Raw genomic sequence first — 16,178 nt, 5'->3', positions numbered from 1 at the left:
CCTGTAGAAAATCTGGCTATCCATTTTTATATTTCTAGCTAGTTTCCTTTCATAGTCTAATTTCTTTCTCCTGACTAACCTTTCAGTCATTCTCTGCCATTCTTTATATTCTAACCAATCATCTGACCTGCCACTCATCTTTGCGCAGTTATATGCGTTTTCCTTAAGTTTGATGCTTTCCTTAACTACTTTAGTTAATTACAGATGGTGAGCCCTCCCCTTACAATTTTTGTTTATCGTGGGAATATGCTTATTCTGAGTATTTTGAAATATCCCCTTAAATGTCTGCCATTGCTTCTCTATTGATCTATCCTCTAGCTTAGTATCCCAGTTCACTTCAGCTAGCTCAGCTTTCATGCCCACATAGTTGCCCTTATTTAAGTTTAAAATACTAGTCTTAGATCCACTCTTCTCCCTTTCAAACTGAATGTAAAATTCAATCATATTGTGGTCACTGCTACCTAGGGGTGCCTTTACTCTGAGGTCATTAATTAATCCTGTCACATTACACGATACCAAGTCGAATATGACCTGCTCTCTGGTTGGTTCCAGAACATGCTACTCTAAGAAACTATCTCAAAAGCATTCTAAGAACTCCTCATCCAGGCTACAACTGCCAATCTGATTTTTCCAGTTTATATGTAGGTTAAAATCGCAGATGATTATTGCTGCCCCTTTATCACAAGCACTCAAAATTTCTTCCTGTGGTTACTGTTAAGGGGGCCTGTTGACCACCCCCACTAGTGACGACTTTCCCTATTCCTCATCTCCACCCAATCCGATTCTACTTGATCTTGCTTGATCTCCTGAACCAAGGTCATCTCTAACTATTGCACCAATGCCATCCTTGATTAACAGTGCTACCTGTCCACCTTTAGCAAGCTTTCTATTCTTCTTGAATGTCATGTACCTCTCAATATTCTGGGCCCAATCCTTTTCATTCTGCAGCCATGTCTCCATAATGGCTATCAGATCATATTTATTTACTTCATTGTGCGCTATCATTTCATTTACTTTGTTATGAATACTACGCATGTTCAGATACAGAGCATTTAGTTTTGTCTTTTTGTTATTGTAACATCTAGCCTTGACTGTTGGTATATTCTTAGGTTTTTTTCTCTCTGTCCCTTCCTGCCATTCTCTGACACTCATTTCCCATATTACTATTTTGCTCTGCTGCCTTGACTCTACCCCTTGATTTGCTACATCTACCCAAGCTTGATCCCTCACCACTACTTGTTTAGGTCAAAGCCCTCTCTACTTCCCTAGTTATGTGGCTTGCTAGAACACTGGTCCCAGCATGGTTCAGGTGTAGATCGTCCCAACAGCACCTACTTTCCCCAGTACTGATGCCAGTGCCCCACGAACTAGAACCCTCTTCTCCCACAACAGGCTTTGAGCTATGCATTCTTCTCTCGAATCTTATTTTCCCTATACCAATTTGCACGTAGCTCAGGTAACAATCAAGAGATTATTACGTTTGAGATTCTGCTTAATTTGGTACCTAGCTCCTCATACTGACTATTCAAAACCTCTTTCCTTGTCCTGCCTATGTCATTGGTACCTACATGGACCTCCTCTCCAGTCCTGAGCAGATGTCCCGAACCCTGGCACCAGGTAGGCAACACAGCCTTCTGGATTCTCGCTCTTTGCTGCAGAGAACGATGTCAATCCCCCTCCCTATGCTGTCTGCTGTTTTTACCACTACATTCCTGTTTGCTCCCCCTGCTTGAACAGCTTCCTATACCATGGTGCCATGGCCAGCCTGCTCATCCACCTTGCTTTTGTCCACACAGGTTGTGAGCACCACAAACCTGTTTGACAGTTATGAGTCTGAGGCTCCTCCATGACTGTCTGCTCGGTCCCTTTACCTGCCTCACTCTCAGTCACATGCTCTTGTCCCTCACTGCTGACCAAAACTGATTCTAAGGGATGTGTCTGTCTTCAGAACAAAGTGCCCCGGTATTTATCGCCCTCCCTTATGTTGTGCATTGTCTGCAGTTCAACTTCCAAATCAATAATCCCGGTCTGGAATTCCTCTAGCTGCTTACACTTTCTGCAAATGTGTTTGTCATGGATTGCCTTGGCATCCAAAAGCTCCCACATTCCACAGCTGCAACATATCCTGTCCTGTTATTGTTACTTATGTTATTTAGGCAACTTAATTACCTTCTTAATTTACTTAGAATAATTCCTATATATGCTATATCTGTTTTTCCCCCATGCACCAAATTCCCACCTGAACCTAATTCACTACTCACTTGGTCTCTGTCTCACCCAAGCATAGTCTCCTGTCTCCTCGCACGCCTTTTCCTGCTCAGTGTTTCCTAACATCACTTTTTCAAGGTCTGACTCTAATTTTCAGACTACGTCCCCTAGCCCTAGACTCCCTAACAGCAGAAAAGTTTATCTGGCCCATGTGTCTCCTTAATATCTTGAAAACCTTGGTCAAATCACTTCTAACTTCTTAACTTCTAAATAACAGGCAATACAACCCCAATTTATGTAACCTCCTTGTAGCCTGACTCTTGGAACCCAGGAATCATTCTGCCAAATCTACACTGCACTCCTTCCAAGACTGTTATATCCTTCCTAAAGTGTGATGCCCAGATCTGTTCTCAGCACTCCAGGTGTCATCTTACCAGAGCTTTATATAACAGCATAACTTCTACCCCCTTGCAGCCTCTTTTCAAGATGGTAATGTCATTTTTCTTTTTCAGTTCTCCCATTCATCTTTAATCCATGTGAAGAAATTGGAGCCCCTGAAAGAGGTGAGTGCATCTTGAGGTTAGTTTTCTTCTTATTTATTCGTTCATAGAAATGTGGGCATCACTGGCTAGGCCAGCATTTATTGTCCATCCTAATTGCCTTTGAGCAGGTGGTGGTAATCTGCCTTCTTGAACAGCAGGAGTCCATGTGGTATAGGTACACCCACAGTGCTGTTGGGAAAGGAGGATGTTGACCCAGTAACAGCAAAAGAATAGTGTTATAGTTCCAAGTCTGGATGGTATGTGGCTTGGAGGGGAACTTGCAGATGGTGGTGTTACCATGCATTTGCAGCTGTTATCCTTCTAGGTGGAAGAGGTCGCGGATTTGGAAGGTGCTGTTGAAGGAGCCTTTGAGTTGCTGCAGTGCATCTTGTAGATGATACATACTGCTGCCACTGTGCATTGTTATTGGAGGGAGTGAATGTTGGAAGTGGTGAATGGAGTCCCAGTCAAGCGGGTTGCTTTCTCCTGGATGGTGTCGAGCTCCTTGAGTGTTATTGGAGTTGCACTCATCTAGGCTAGTGGAGAGTATTCTATCACACTCCTAACTTGTGCTTTGTAGATAGTGGACAGGCTTTTGGGAGTCAGGAGGAGCTACTCTCCGCAGAATTCCCAGCCTCTGACTTGCTCTTGTAGCTACAGTATTTATATGGCTTTCCCAGTTCAGTTTCTGATCACTGGTAACCCCCAGGATGTTGATAGTGGGGGATTCAGCGATGGTAATGCCACTGAATGTCATGGGGAAATGGCTAGATTCTCTCTTGTTGGAGAAGGTCATTCCCTGGCACTTGTGTGACACAAATATTACTTGTCATTTGTCAGCCCAAGCTTGAATATTGTCCAGGTCTTGCTGCACATGGGCTTGGACTGCTTTTTATCTTATAAACTCATTTAATTTAGCAGCTAGTAAACATCAGTTTCAAATGTACCCAGTGGCTCCATACTGAGGCTGTAAGTAATGTTCAGCTGTGATTTGTAGTGCATTCTACACTGTGTGGTAATAAATCAATGTTGTGAAGAATTGAGTAATGTGGTTTAAAAAAGATTGAGTATTGCACTGACGTCCAGTCATTTTAGGTTTATGTTTGTGTGCCCACAACTAATGCACAGGTCAGCAGAAATGATGTGCATTTAGCGCCACATTTGTCAAGGCTGGTAGCTGTATAAGGCGGAAGTGTTGGGAACCAACATTTGCACATTACAAAATCAGCTTCCATTTCTTTACAGTTTGGCTCTAGGCCTTTTGGAGCCAGTGCAAGCCATTTATCTACCATTCATCCAACTGCCCCCAATCTCTAACCTCTACCCCCTCTAACAAAAAGTTGACTTGGCTTCAGCCCTGCACTTTTCATCCTTGCTGGTTGTCTGCACTTTGAGCTTTGTCCTTCAGCTGGGTCTGCAATGTTTGTTTTAAACATTGCTTTAACGCTTAAGGAACTAAGGTACAAAGTCACTTGTGAAATATAATTTGTGGAAACATTGCTGTAAAAAATTTTTTAGAACGATTACACTTCAAAATAAAAACAGAAAATGCTGGAAATACTCAGCAGGTCAAACTGCATGTGTGCGGAGAGAAACAGAGAGTTAACATTTCAGGTCAATGACCTGTCATCAGAACAGCAGTTAAAACAGCCCAAGTATTTTACCAACTCAATTTTAGCCGCCACGATCTGTCTAAAACTCAGCCACCATATCCTTCCCCAGACTAAACCTCACTAGCCTGTCTCCCTTGTCCTTACCCCTTTCCCAAATGCATTGAACTTAAAATCCTCATTCTCATTCAAATTACTGGATTATCCTGTCCCACAATAACCCTGCAACTTCTGCAACTTGTAACCTTCCACTGGATTTTCTATTCCAGAAAGCCAGTTGGAGAAGGATAGAACTGGAGCCAATTCTTACACAATTTTATTTTTATTAACAGAACTACACATTGTAAGTATTACACCTCCTAACCCAACAACCACAGTCTTAGTTTGTGTCTATTTATTACAGCTCAAATGAATGCCGAGTTAATGCCCACCACCTGCATACAATTAAATGCAATTAATTTACAATTAAGTTCCCCTTCTTTCTCTTTAAATAAAAATGAAAGTTGTTACGCACAACACAAAATTTCAAAACAAATTTAATCAAAAACTACCATATTCTGGGCTTAACATTACATTGTGCAATGTTTTTCTTTAGAACCCCTAACAATTTCTTTGTATGTGCATTACTTTTTGTAAAATGATTAGGGAGTTGATCCCTTGCACCTACCAATTTAATTTTGGAGATTTCCTTTCCCTCCAATTGTTTCAAGCCAGCAAAGTCAATCCGTAACTTTTGCTCGCTCTCACTTTTCGCAGAGTGCACATTATCACACATTGAACAACTATTTCCATAACGTTCATTGGGTATACTATTTTCAGTATGGATTTTCACTTAAAATGTTTTCCAAGCTGAAGGACAATATTTCCCATTTTCACCCATAAGGAATACAAAACCAGCTACATTAAAATAGCAGTCAGGAAGATCAAAATGTTAAATATTACTAAAAATGATTAGTTTCTTGCTCTTTGTGTCACTTAAGCATGCATTTTCCAGATTTATTAATGTTTTAGTTTCCATTAAGACGTTCCCTACTTGAGGGTATATCATAATATTTTACGCCAACATGGCAAAACTCACATTTGTTCTAGCAACACGCTGACCAGTTCAATTGCCAATCAGGTTTCACAATTGCTGTCTCTACTTTAGACATAACATCATCTTTCTGTGATGACTAGCACAGTTAACCGGGGCGGGAATAACATTGTCTGATTATGATTCTTAATTTAAAGTTATTCCTATGGGACTGGTAGCATGGTGGTAATGTTATTGGACTAGTAATCCAGAGGTCCATAGACAGCAATTCAAATCCCAACCTGGCAGCTGGAGGAATTTAAATTAATTGATGTCTAATCTCTAATGATCCATGAAACTACTGGATTGTCATAAAATCTTATCTGGTTCGCTAATAGGAATATGAGTAGGCCATTCGGCCTGATGAGCCTGCTCCACCATCCAGTTTGTTCATGGCTGATCATGTACCTCAGTGCCACTTTCCCACACTATCTCCATATTCCTTGATGTCATTTGTCTCCAGAAATCTATTGGTTTTTGTCTTGAACATGCTCAATGATTGAACTTCCACAGCCCTCTGGGTGAGAGAATTCCAATGATTCACCACCCTCTGTGAAGAAATTCCTCCTCATCTCAGTCATAAATGGCCTACCCCTTACCCCGAGTTCATGTCCCCTGGTTTCAGACGCACCAACCAGGGGAAACACCTTATCTACATCTACCCTGTCATACCCCGTTAGAATTTTGTAAGTTTCAGTGAGGTCACTGCTCATTCTTTTAAACTCTAGGGAATACAGACCCAGTCTCACTCTCTCCTCATAAGACAATCCTGCCATCCCAGGGCTTAATCTGGTGAACCTCCATTGCACCCCTTCTATGGCAAGTATATCCTTAGATAAGGGAACCAAAACTCTGTGCAATACTCCAGGTGAGGTCTCACCAAGGCTCTATGCAACTGCAGCAAGACATCCTTACTCCTCTATTCAAATCCCTTTGAGATGAAGGCCAACGTGCTATTTGCCTTCCTATTGCTTGCTGCACTGCATGCTAGCTTTTAATGACTCATGAACAAGGACCCTCAGGTCCCTTTAGACGCTCGCACTTCCCAACCTCTCACCATTTAAGAAATACTCTCCTTTGTTTTTTCTACAAAGTGAATAACTTCACACTATTTCACTTTATATTCCATCTGCCATGTTCTAGCCCATTTACTTAGCCTGTCTAAATCCTCTTGAAGCCTCCCTACATCCTCTTCACAACTTACATCCCCATCCAGTTAGGTGTCATGAGCAAATTTGAAAATATTGCTATTGGTTCCCAAATCCAAATCATTTATATAGATTGAGAGCAGCTGTGGACCTAGAACGAATCCTTGCGGTACCCCATTAGTAACAGCCTGCCATCCTGAGAATGATCCATTTATTCCTACTCTGCTTTCTGTCTGATAATCAATTCTCAATCGATACTAGTATTTTCCTCCAATCCCATGCTTTCTAATTTTATTTACTAACCTCCTGTGTGGAACCTTATCAGAAGCCTTCTGAAAATCCAAATACGCTACATCCACTGGTTCTCCTTCATCCATTCATACAAGTAACATCCTCAAAGAACTTCAACAGATTTGTCAAACATGATTTCTCTTTCATAAATCCATGTTGACTGTCCAATTTTACCATTTATTTCTAAATGTCCAGTTCTCACATCCTTAATAATAGATTCTAACATTTTCCCTACTACTGAAGTCAAATTAACAGGTCTGTAGTTCTCCATTCTCCCTCTTCCTCCCTTCTTAAATAGTGGGGTTACATTTGCTACTTTCCAGTCCACAGGAGCCTTTCCAGAATCTAAAGAATTTTGAAAGATAGCCACCAATGCATCCGCTGTCTCTCTAGCCACCTCCTTCAACACTCTGGGATGAAGCTCATCTGGTCCAGAGGATTTATCAACCTTCAACCAGTTAACTTTTCAAGTACTTCCTCTTTACTAATTCTAATCTCTTTTAGTTTCTCAGTTTCACAAGTCCCTTGGTTGCCTAGTATTTCTGGGAGATTTTCTGTATCTTCTTCCATGAAGACAGGCACAAAGTAACTGTTTAGTTTCTGCATCATTTCCCTGTTCTCCACAATACATTCTCCTGCGTCCACCTGTAATGGGCCCACATTTGTCCTAGCTAATCCTTTCCTTTTCACGTACCTAAAAAAACATTTTCAGTCCACCTTTATGTTATTCGCTAGTTTGCATTCATATTCTCATTTCACTTTCTTAATCAATTTCTTGGTCTCCTTTGCCCCCAGTCCTCAGGCTTACCACTTTTCTAGCATCCTTAGAAGTCATTTCCTTTAATGTAATGCAATCTTTAACTTCTTTTGTTAATCACGGTTGATTTACCTTTCCCTTTGGGTGTTTGTGCCTTAAAGGAATGTATATCCGTTGTCGACTGTAGTCACAGGCAATGGCTAGTATTTCTTTAAATACTAGCCATTGCCTATCTACTGTCAAATCTTTGTGTATTTTCCCAATCCATCATAGTCAATTTGCTCCTCATACCTTCATAATTTCCTTTCTTCAGATTTAAGACACTGATTTTAAAATGAACTATATTGCATTCAAACTTAATTCAAAAATTTATCATATTATGGTCACTTTCCCAAGGGCTCCTTTGCAGCAAGGTTATTAATTAACCTTTTCTTATTACACAACACTAAATCCAAAATAGCCCAATCTCTAGTTGACTCCTCAATGTACTGCTCCAGAAACCCATTTTATACACACTCCAGGAATTCCTCCTCCAGAGCATCAGTGCTGATTTGGTCAACCCAGTCTGTGTAAATTGACGTCGCCCATTATTTATGTAGCACCCATGTTACATTCATCTCTAATTTCCTGATTTATACCGTGCCCCAACATTACCATTACAGTTTGGTGGCCTATAAGTAACTCCCACCAATGTTTGCTCCCCTTGCTGTTTCTTAGCTCCACAGAAACTGGTTCTACATCCTGATCCTTTGATCTAAGATCCTCTCTTACCAACATACTTATCTCTTATTAAAAGTGCTACCCCACTTCCTTTTCCTTTTTGCCTATCCCTCCTAAATGCCAAATATCCTTGGATAGTTAATTCCCAATCTTGGTCTCCCTGTAGCCACATCTCTGTAATGGCAATTAAATCATACCCATTTACCTCAATTTGTGCATTATGTGCATTCAGAGTACCTTTAATTCTGTTTTTTTAACATTATTCTCTATTCTGATCCTATTTGATGATTGCCTGTGCTTCGTCTGTCTTCTATTTTTGCTTTCTAATTTTCTACTTCCTTTCACCAGTTTTGCTTCCCTTGAATCTGAACTCCCTCTCAGGTTTCCATCCCCCTGCCAATCTAATTTAAACCCTCCCCAACAGCACTAGCGAATCTCCCTGTGAGGATGTTATTTCCCATCCTGCTAAGGTGCAGCGCACCCATCTTGTACAGGTCCCATCTGCCCCAGAACTGGTCCTAATGCCTCAGAAATCTGATGCCCTCTGTCCTGCGCCAGTTCTCCAGCCACATGTTCAGTCATTCAATTCTCCAATTTCTATGCTCACTAGCACGAAGGATTGGAAGTAATCCTCAGATTACTGCTTTAGTGATCCTGCTTTTCAATCTCCTTCCTAGCTCCCTGATATCTGCTTTCAGGACCTCATCCCCCTTCCTACCTAAGTCATTGGTACTGACATGGGCCATGACTTCTAGCTGTTTACCCTCCAAAAGAATGTCCTGCAGCTGCTCTGTACATCCTTGACCCTGGCACCAGGGAGGCAACGTACCATCCTGGAGTTACATCTACAACCACAGAAATGCCTGCCCGTTCCTCTAACTAACGAATCCTCTATCACTACTCCTTTTCCCCTCTTCTTCCTCCTCTCCTGTACAGCTGAGCTGCCCATGGTGCCCCAAACTTGGCTGATTGCACTCATTTCCCCCCCACCCCCCCAAAGGAACCAACACCCTCACCAGCATCCAAAACAGAAAACCGATTAGTGAGTGGGACCTTGGGATTTCTGCATTGTCTGGTTCTCTTGGACTGTCTGGTGGCCACCCATTCCCTTTCTGCCTCTATGTTCCTAGCCTGTGGTGCGAACACCTCTCTGAATGTGCAATATAAGTAGCTCTCAGCCTTGAGGATTCGCCAGAGTGATTCCAGCCGCCGCTCGAGCTCCAAAACCCGGAGCTCATGTTTCAGCAGCTGGTGATACTTCTTGCACGTGGTTGGCTAGGTCACCAGCAGTCCACTTCCCACATACTACTGGACACACGTTCCACACAACTGAGCTGCCCTGCCATGTCTTACCTTAACTTCACCTCACCTACATTAACTTTATTTTACCTTGGTTTACTTATATTAATTTTCTTTTACTTGTCCTTAACTTAAACCTTAACAGTACAAATCTGACTAATGCTTAACATACTTTGAGTTGCAATAAACCCTACTTAAAGCACCTCTTTCCCCCATGCACTGAATTCCCAGGTGAACGTAATTCACTAGCCACTCGGTCTCCATCTCACCCAACTACTTTCAGCTGATTGACAGATAACTGCCACTACCAGGCTGTTCCTAGTTTAACAAGCTAGTCAACTTACTTGAAGGTTTTTAATTCTATGTCAGAGCTTGAGATCTATAAATCATCCTGAAAAAGACTTATCAGAACTTACCACGTGAGCCTAATTTGCTACTCATTCAGACTCCATTTCATTCAGACGTAGTCTCTTGTCATCTTGTGCACCCCTTACTACTCCAGTCTGGCCTCCATGTGACTCCAGACCTACAACAATGTCATTGAGTCTTAACTGCCCTCTGAAATGTTCTAGTAAGCCACTCAGTTGAATCAAATTACTACAGAAAAGTCAAATAAAAATAAAACTAGATGGGCCATTTAGCATCGACCTACATATTGGAAAATAACAAAAACGCATCCTGCCCACTCAACTGTGCAGAATCTTCCTCACCAACATCTGATGACGTGCTAAAACAGGAAGAGCTGCCTCACAGAGCAGTCAAGCAACAGCCTGACTATCACAAAAACAAAAAATGCTGGAAAAACTCAGCAGCTCTGACAGCATCTGTGGAGAGAAAGACAGTGTTAACGTTTCGAGTCCGGATGACTCTCCTTCAGAGCTAAAGGGAAGTAGAAATGACTGTCATATTCACAGAATCATACTTTACAGTCAATGTCCCAAATTCCTTCACAATGCCTGAGTATTTCCGCCCCACCAGCAGGCAGACCCACCAGAGTGGTGGCATTGTGGTATATAGTCAGGAGGTAGTGGCACTGGGAGTCCTCAATATGGACTCCAAACCTCATAAACTCCCATGGCATCACATCAAACATGGACAAGGAAACCTGCTGATTACCACCTACCACTACCTCTCAGTTGATGAATCAACATTGCTCCATGGTGAATACCAATTGGAAGAAGCTCTGAGGGTGGCAAGGGCACAGAATGAATATGGGTGGGGAACCTCAATGTCCATCACCAAGAGTGGCTCGGTAGCACCACTACTGACTGAGCTAGTCAAGGACTGTAGGACATATCTGCCAGACTGGGCCTGCAACAGGTGGTGAGAGAACCAACCAGAAGGAAAAAACCTACTTGGTCTCTCCTCACCAATATACCTATCACACACGCATCTATCCATGACAGTATTGGTAGGAATGAATTCTGCACAGTCCTAGTAGAGAGGTAGTCTCATTTTCACATTGAGGATGCTCTCCATTGTGTTGTGTGGCACTACCACTGTGCAAGATGGGATAGATTTAGAGCAGATCTAGCAACTGAAAATTGGACATTCATGAGGCACTGGGCCATCAGCAGCAGAACTGTATTCAACTGCAATTTGTAACCTCATGTCCTAGTATATCACTCACCATCAAACCAGGGGACCTACCATGGTTCAATGAGGAGACCATGCCAGGAGCAGCATCAGTCATACCTAAAAATGAAAAGCCAGCCTGGTGAAGCTATAAAACAGGACTACTTGCATGCAAAATAGCAGAAGCAGATGCAATAGATGGAGCTGAGCCATTCTACAACCAATAGACCAGATCAAAGCTCTGCAGTCCTGCCACATCCACTTGTGAATAGTGATGGGCAATTAAACAACTAACGGGAGGAGGTGCCATGCGCATATGCATCCTCAATGGGGGAGCCCAACAAGTCATTGCAAAAGACAAGGTTGTAGCATTTCAGTCATCTTCAGCCAGAAGTGCCAAGTGGATGATCTATCTTGCTCTCTTCCTAAGGCCCCTGAGGCCTCCAGCCAATTCAATCCACAGCAATTGATAAAGAGATGGCTAAACACACTGGATACATCCCAGGCTATGGGCCCTGACCGCATTCTGGCTGTTCATGGAAATTCCTCCTCCCATTGGTTGTTTAATTGACCACCACAAATTTACCACAAGTTTGCAACTGGATTTGGCAAGATTGCAGAACTTTGATCTGATCCATTGGTTGTGGGATCACTTAGCTCTGTCCGTAGCATTCTGCTTCCAGAACTAGCTGTGTCCCTAGCCAAGCTGTTCCAGTGCAGCTGCAATGCTGGCATCTACTAACAATGTAGTGAATTGTTCAGGTATGTCTTGACTACAAAAAGCAAGGCAAATCCAATCCAGACAATTGCCATCCCATCAGACTACTCTAAATCATCTGCATATTGATGACAGGTGTCATTGACAGTACTATCAAGTGGCATTTATTCAGCAATAACCTTCTCACAGATGCCTAGTTTGGGTTTCACCAGGGCCACCAAGCTTCAGAACCCATTACAGCCTTGGTCCAAACATAGACAAGAGAGGTGAATTCCAGAGGTGAGGTGAGAATTGGCTGCCCTTGCCATCAAGGCAGCATTTGACTGAGTGTAACAGTCAAGGAGGCCTAGCAACATTTAAGTCAATGAGAATCAGGGGGAAAGCTTCACTGGCTGGAGTCATTTGTAGCACAATGAAAGATGGTTGTAGTTGTTGGAGGCCAAGCATCTCAGCTGCAGTACATGACTGTAGGAGTTCCTCAAGGCAGTGTCCTTCATCTTCAGCTGCTTCATCAATGACAATCCCTCCATCATTTGGCCGGAAGTGGGGATGTTCACTGATGATTGCAGTGTTTGGCATCATTTGTGACTACTCGGATACAGAAGCAGTCCATGACCACTTGCAGAATGATGTGGACAATATTCAGGCTTGGGCTGATAAATGGCAACTAACATTCAGGCCACAAGCTCTAGGTAATGCTTGTCTCCAACAAGAGAGAATTTAACCATCTCCCTTTGAACAGCATTTCTATCACTGAATTCCCCCAGTATCAACATCTTGGGGGTTACTATTGACCAGAAATTTAACTGGACCGACCAGAAATTTAACTGGACCGACCAGAGGAGGTAGTGGCATAGTGGTAATGTCTCTGGACTCTGTCTCTGGTAATCCAGCAGCCCAGGCTGTTGCTATGGAGACATGGGTTCGAATCCCACCATGGCAGCTGGTAAAATTTAAATTCAATTAATAAAAATAGCGAGTATAAAGCCAGTCTCATTAATGTTGACCATGAAGCTATCGTCAATTTTTGTTTAAAAAAAACTATCTGGTTCACTAATGTCCTTGAGAGCTTACCTGGTTTGGTGTACATGTGACCCACAGCAATGTGGTTGACTTTCAACTGCCCTCTGAAATGGCCTAGCAAGCCACCCAGTTCAAGGACAGTTAGGGATGGGTAACAAATGTTGGTCTTGCCAGTGACACCCATATCCCATGAAAGAATTTTTTAAAAGTACTGCAACAAGAGCAGGTCAGAGGCTGGGAATTGTGTGTTGAGTAACTTAACTCCTGACTCCCCAAAGGTTGTCCATCCAACATCTCTATCACAGTTGCCTTTCAAAACTCCTAGTAACTAGCCTCACTTTAGCTTTATAAGTCCCATCTATAAGGACTTTCCGTGCAAATCCACCAATATGACAAAGCTGGTTGTCCCTTATAGGGAACTTCAGAATAAACTCAAAACTCTCTTCAATTATCTAATTCTTTGTTTTGTGCATCTTACTAGTTTATCCTCAGGATTTTGGCAGCCACCAAAACTTCATGATCCCGAGGACTTCTGCTTCCAGTTCTATCATGGGACTGTTCTGTGATCTTTAGTTCATAGTGTAATCTATTCAAATGGCGGCCTCTAATGCACTGTCTGCCAGGACTGCTATTGAGAGAACTCCCCCTTACACTATCGGAGGGTCTTTTACCGGTATGGGCTCATTTTCTGATGCAAGAGTTGTTGTCGGATCCACTATTAGTACTTGCATGGCGCTTTCTCACTCGCTCCTCTTTCACCCTATTCTGCCAGTCCGTAGACCTCACTTGACTGTCATCCTGAACATTCAACCAATATTTAAACTTACCAATAGCTTTTCCTGTACACCTCACAATTGTCGCATCCCTTCACTCATTAGACCCCTTGAGAAAATATGTCACCTGAGTACCCACTCTTTGCATTTTGCATTTGAATGTGATAACCTTGTCAAGTGGCATGATCATTCTCATTACCACAATCTAGTTCTTGACTTGCATTCTATTCCTCAGAAGCTTTGTCATAAAACACGTGAGCACTTGAGGTACAAGGTACCTTGTTTACTTCTAACAGCTGCTCAGAATCGAAGATGTTGTAATTCATTCCAATTAGTCATGAGGAATGAAACTCAACATATTGTTTGCCATGTTTGATAAGTACTCTCACCACCATGAAAAATTACCTTACCAAGATCTTTCCAATCCTTATGACCCCCTCATATATAAAAAAATCAAATCTCTTGAGTTAAATTCTGCCTCAGATGGTCTTATATGATGCCGCAGTGCTCTTTGAATTTTCTTGGAGATCTTGGCCTTGATGAAAGCCACCTCTCTCTGCCTGTAAAGCATTGAAATGTGCAGTAAAAATAAAACTAATTGTAGTACCTTCTAGAGCAGGAGCACAATCGCAAGCACAGAGGGCAATTTAGGATTTTGCCCATAGACTAATTGATGGAGACTTTACCTCTCCAACTATCTGGAGCGAATTTTTTTGCATGAACCGCCTATCGCAGGGCAGTTAACTTGCAGCTGGCTGAGCAGATAAAGTTTTATGCTGTATTTCACCAATCATTGCATGATTCCTTTTACACAGTCCATTGCTGAAAGGACTTTCGGATGTGATGTTCATGACCATGATCATGTTTTTACAAATCTTTGAACTACCATTGGCAAATGCTCCTCCATTATCAGTCAGAAACTTCTCTGATGCCCCAAGTCTGGTCTCTAGCCATTTCTCCATGATTTTGCCTATAATAACCCTTTTGCTGTGTAGTATTGCAGAAAGGTTGTCAGGTCTACAAAATATAAATAGAAGAAATATTTATAATTTTTCCTATACCTATAAAGATCCATAGCAACTTCCTCTAAAAATCATTTATCAGTGGAAGACTTACAAATCGACATTATAATTGGCATCCTCCAATACTTTTTAACATATTTCACAATTACATACAAAATACGAATTAGGAGCAGGCTTAGGCCACTCAGCCCCTCGAGGCTGCTCCACCATTCAATAAGATCATGGCTGACAATGTAACCTCAACCTCACATTCTTGACTACCATTGATAACCTTTCACCCCCTTGTTAATCAAGAATCTATCTAGCTCTGCCTCAAAAATATTCAACGATTCTACCTCCACTGCCTTGTGAGGAAGAGTTCCAAAGGCACTCAACCCTCAGAGAAAAAATTTCTCCTCATCTCTGTCTTAAATGAGCAACCCCTTATTTTTAAAGTGACCCCTAGTTCTAGATTCTCCTACAAGAGGAAACGCCCTCTCCACATCCACCCTGTCAGGACCCCTCAGGATCTTATGCTTCAATTAAGTCACCGCACTCTTCTAAATTCTAGTGGATACAAACCTAACCTGTCCAACCTTTCCTCATAAGATGATCTGCCCATTCCTAGTATTAAGTCTAGTAAACCTTCTCTGAACTGTTTCTAAAGCATTTGATCTTTCTTTAAATAAGGAGACCAGTACTGTACACAATACTCCAATACACCAGCTGTGGTCTCACCAATGCCCTGTACAACTGAAGCACAACCTCCCTACTTTTGTAATCAATTCCCCTCACAAACTATAACATTCTATTAGTTTTCCTATTTACTTGCTGTACCTGCATACTAACCTTTTGTGATTCATGCACTAGGACCTCTGAATCTCAGAGCTCTCAATCTCTCACCATTTAGATAATAGGCTTCTTTTTATTCTTCCTGCCAAAATGAACAATTTCACATTTGCCCTTATTATACTCCATTTGCCAGATCTTTGCCAACTCACTTAACCTATCTATGTCACTTTGTAACCCCCTTATGTCCTCTTCACAGTTTACTTTCCTACCTATCTTTGTGTCGTCAGCAAGTTTAGCCACTATTCCTTCGGTCCCTTCATCCAAGTCATTTATAGAAATTGTTAAAATGTTGAGGCCCCAGCACTGATCCCTGTGGCACACCACTCGTCACATCCTGCCAAACAGAAAAAGACCTATTTATGCCGTGTCTCTGTTTCCTGTTAGCTAGCCAATCTTCTATCCATGTCAGTATGTTACCTCCTACACAATGAGCTTTTATTTTCTGCAATAACCTTTGATGTGGCACTTTATCAAGTGCCTTCTGGAAATCGAAGTACGGTACATCCACCAGTTCCCTTTTATCCACAACAGATGTCACTCCTTCAAAGAACGTCAATAAATTGGTTAAACACAATTTCCCTTTTACAAA

The 16,178-nt window shown here is 42.0% G+C and overlaps 1 protein-coding gene across 2 annotated transcripts in view; it reads left to right on the top strand.

Annotated features, from left to right (window-relative positions):
• Positions 1-16,178, top strand: part of LOC144693279 (transmembrane protein 87A-like) — an 87,832-nt gene that overhangs the window by 20,979 nt on the left and 50,675 nt on the right. For both annotated transcript variants that reach the window (XM_078563017.1, XM_078563016.1), the window contains exon 5: positions 2,721-2,771. In XM_078563017.1, the coding sequence (XP_078419143.1) occupies positions 2,721-2,771 (51 nt within the window). The remainder of the gene's footprint in view (positions 1-2,720; positions 2,772-16,178) is intronic.

This window comes from Cetorhinus maximus, chromosome 18, assembly GCF_964194155.1.
Source record: "Cetorhinus maximus chromosome 18, sCetMax3.hap1.1, whole genome shotgun sequence".
NCBI lineage: Eukaryota > Metazoa > Chordata > Chondrichthyes > Lamniformes > Cetorhinidae > Cetorhinus > Cetorhinus maximus.
Note: the sequence above shows the minus strand (reverse complement) of the source record. Positions and strands in the feature narration are given on the sequence as shown.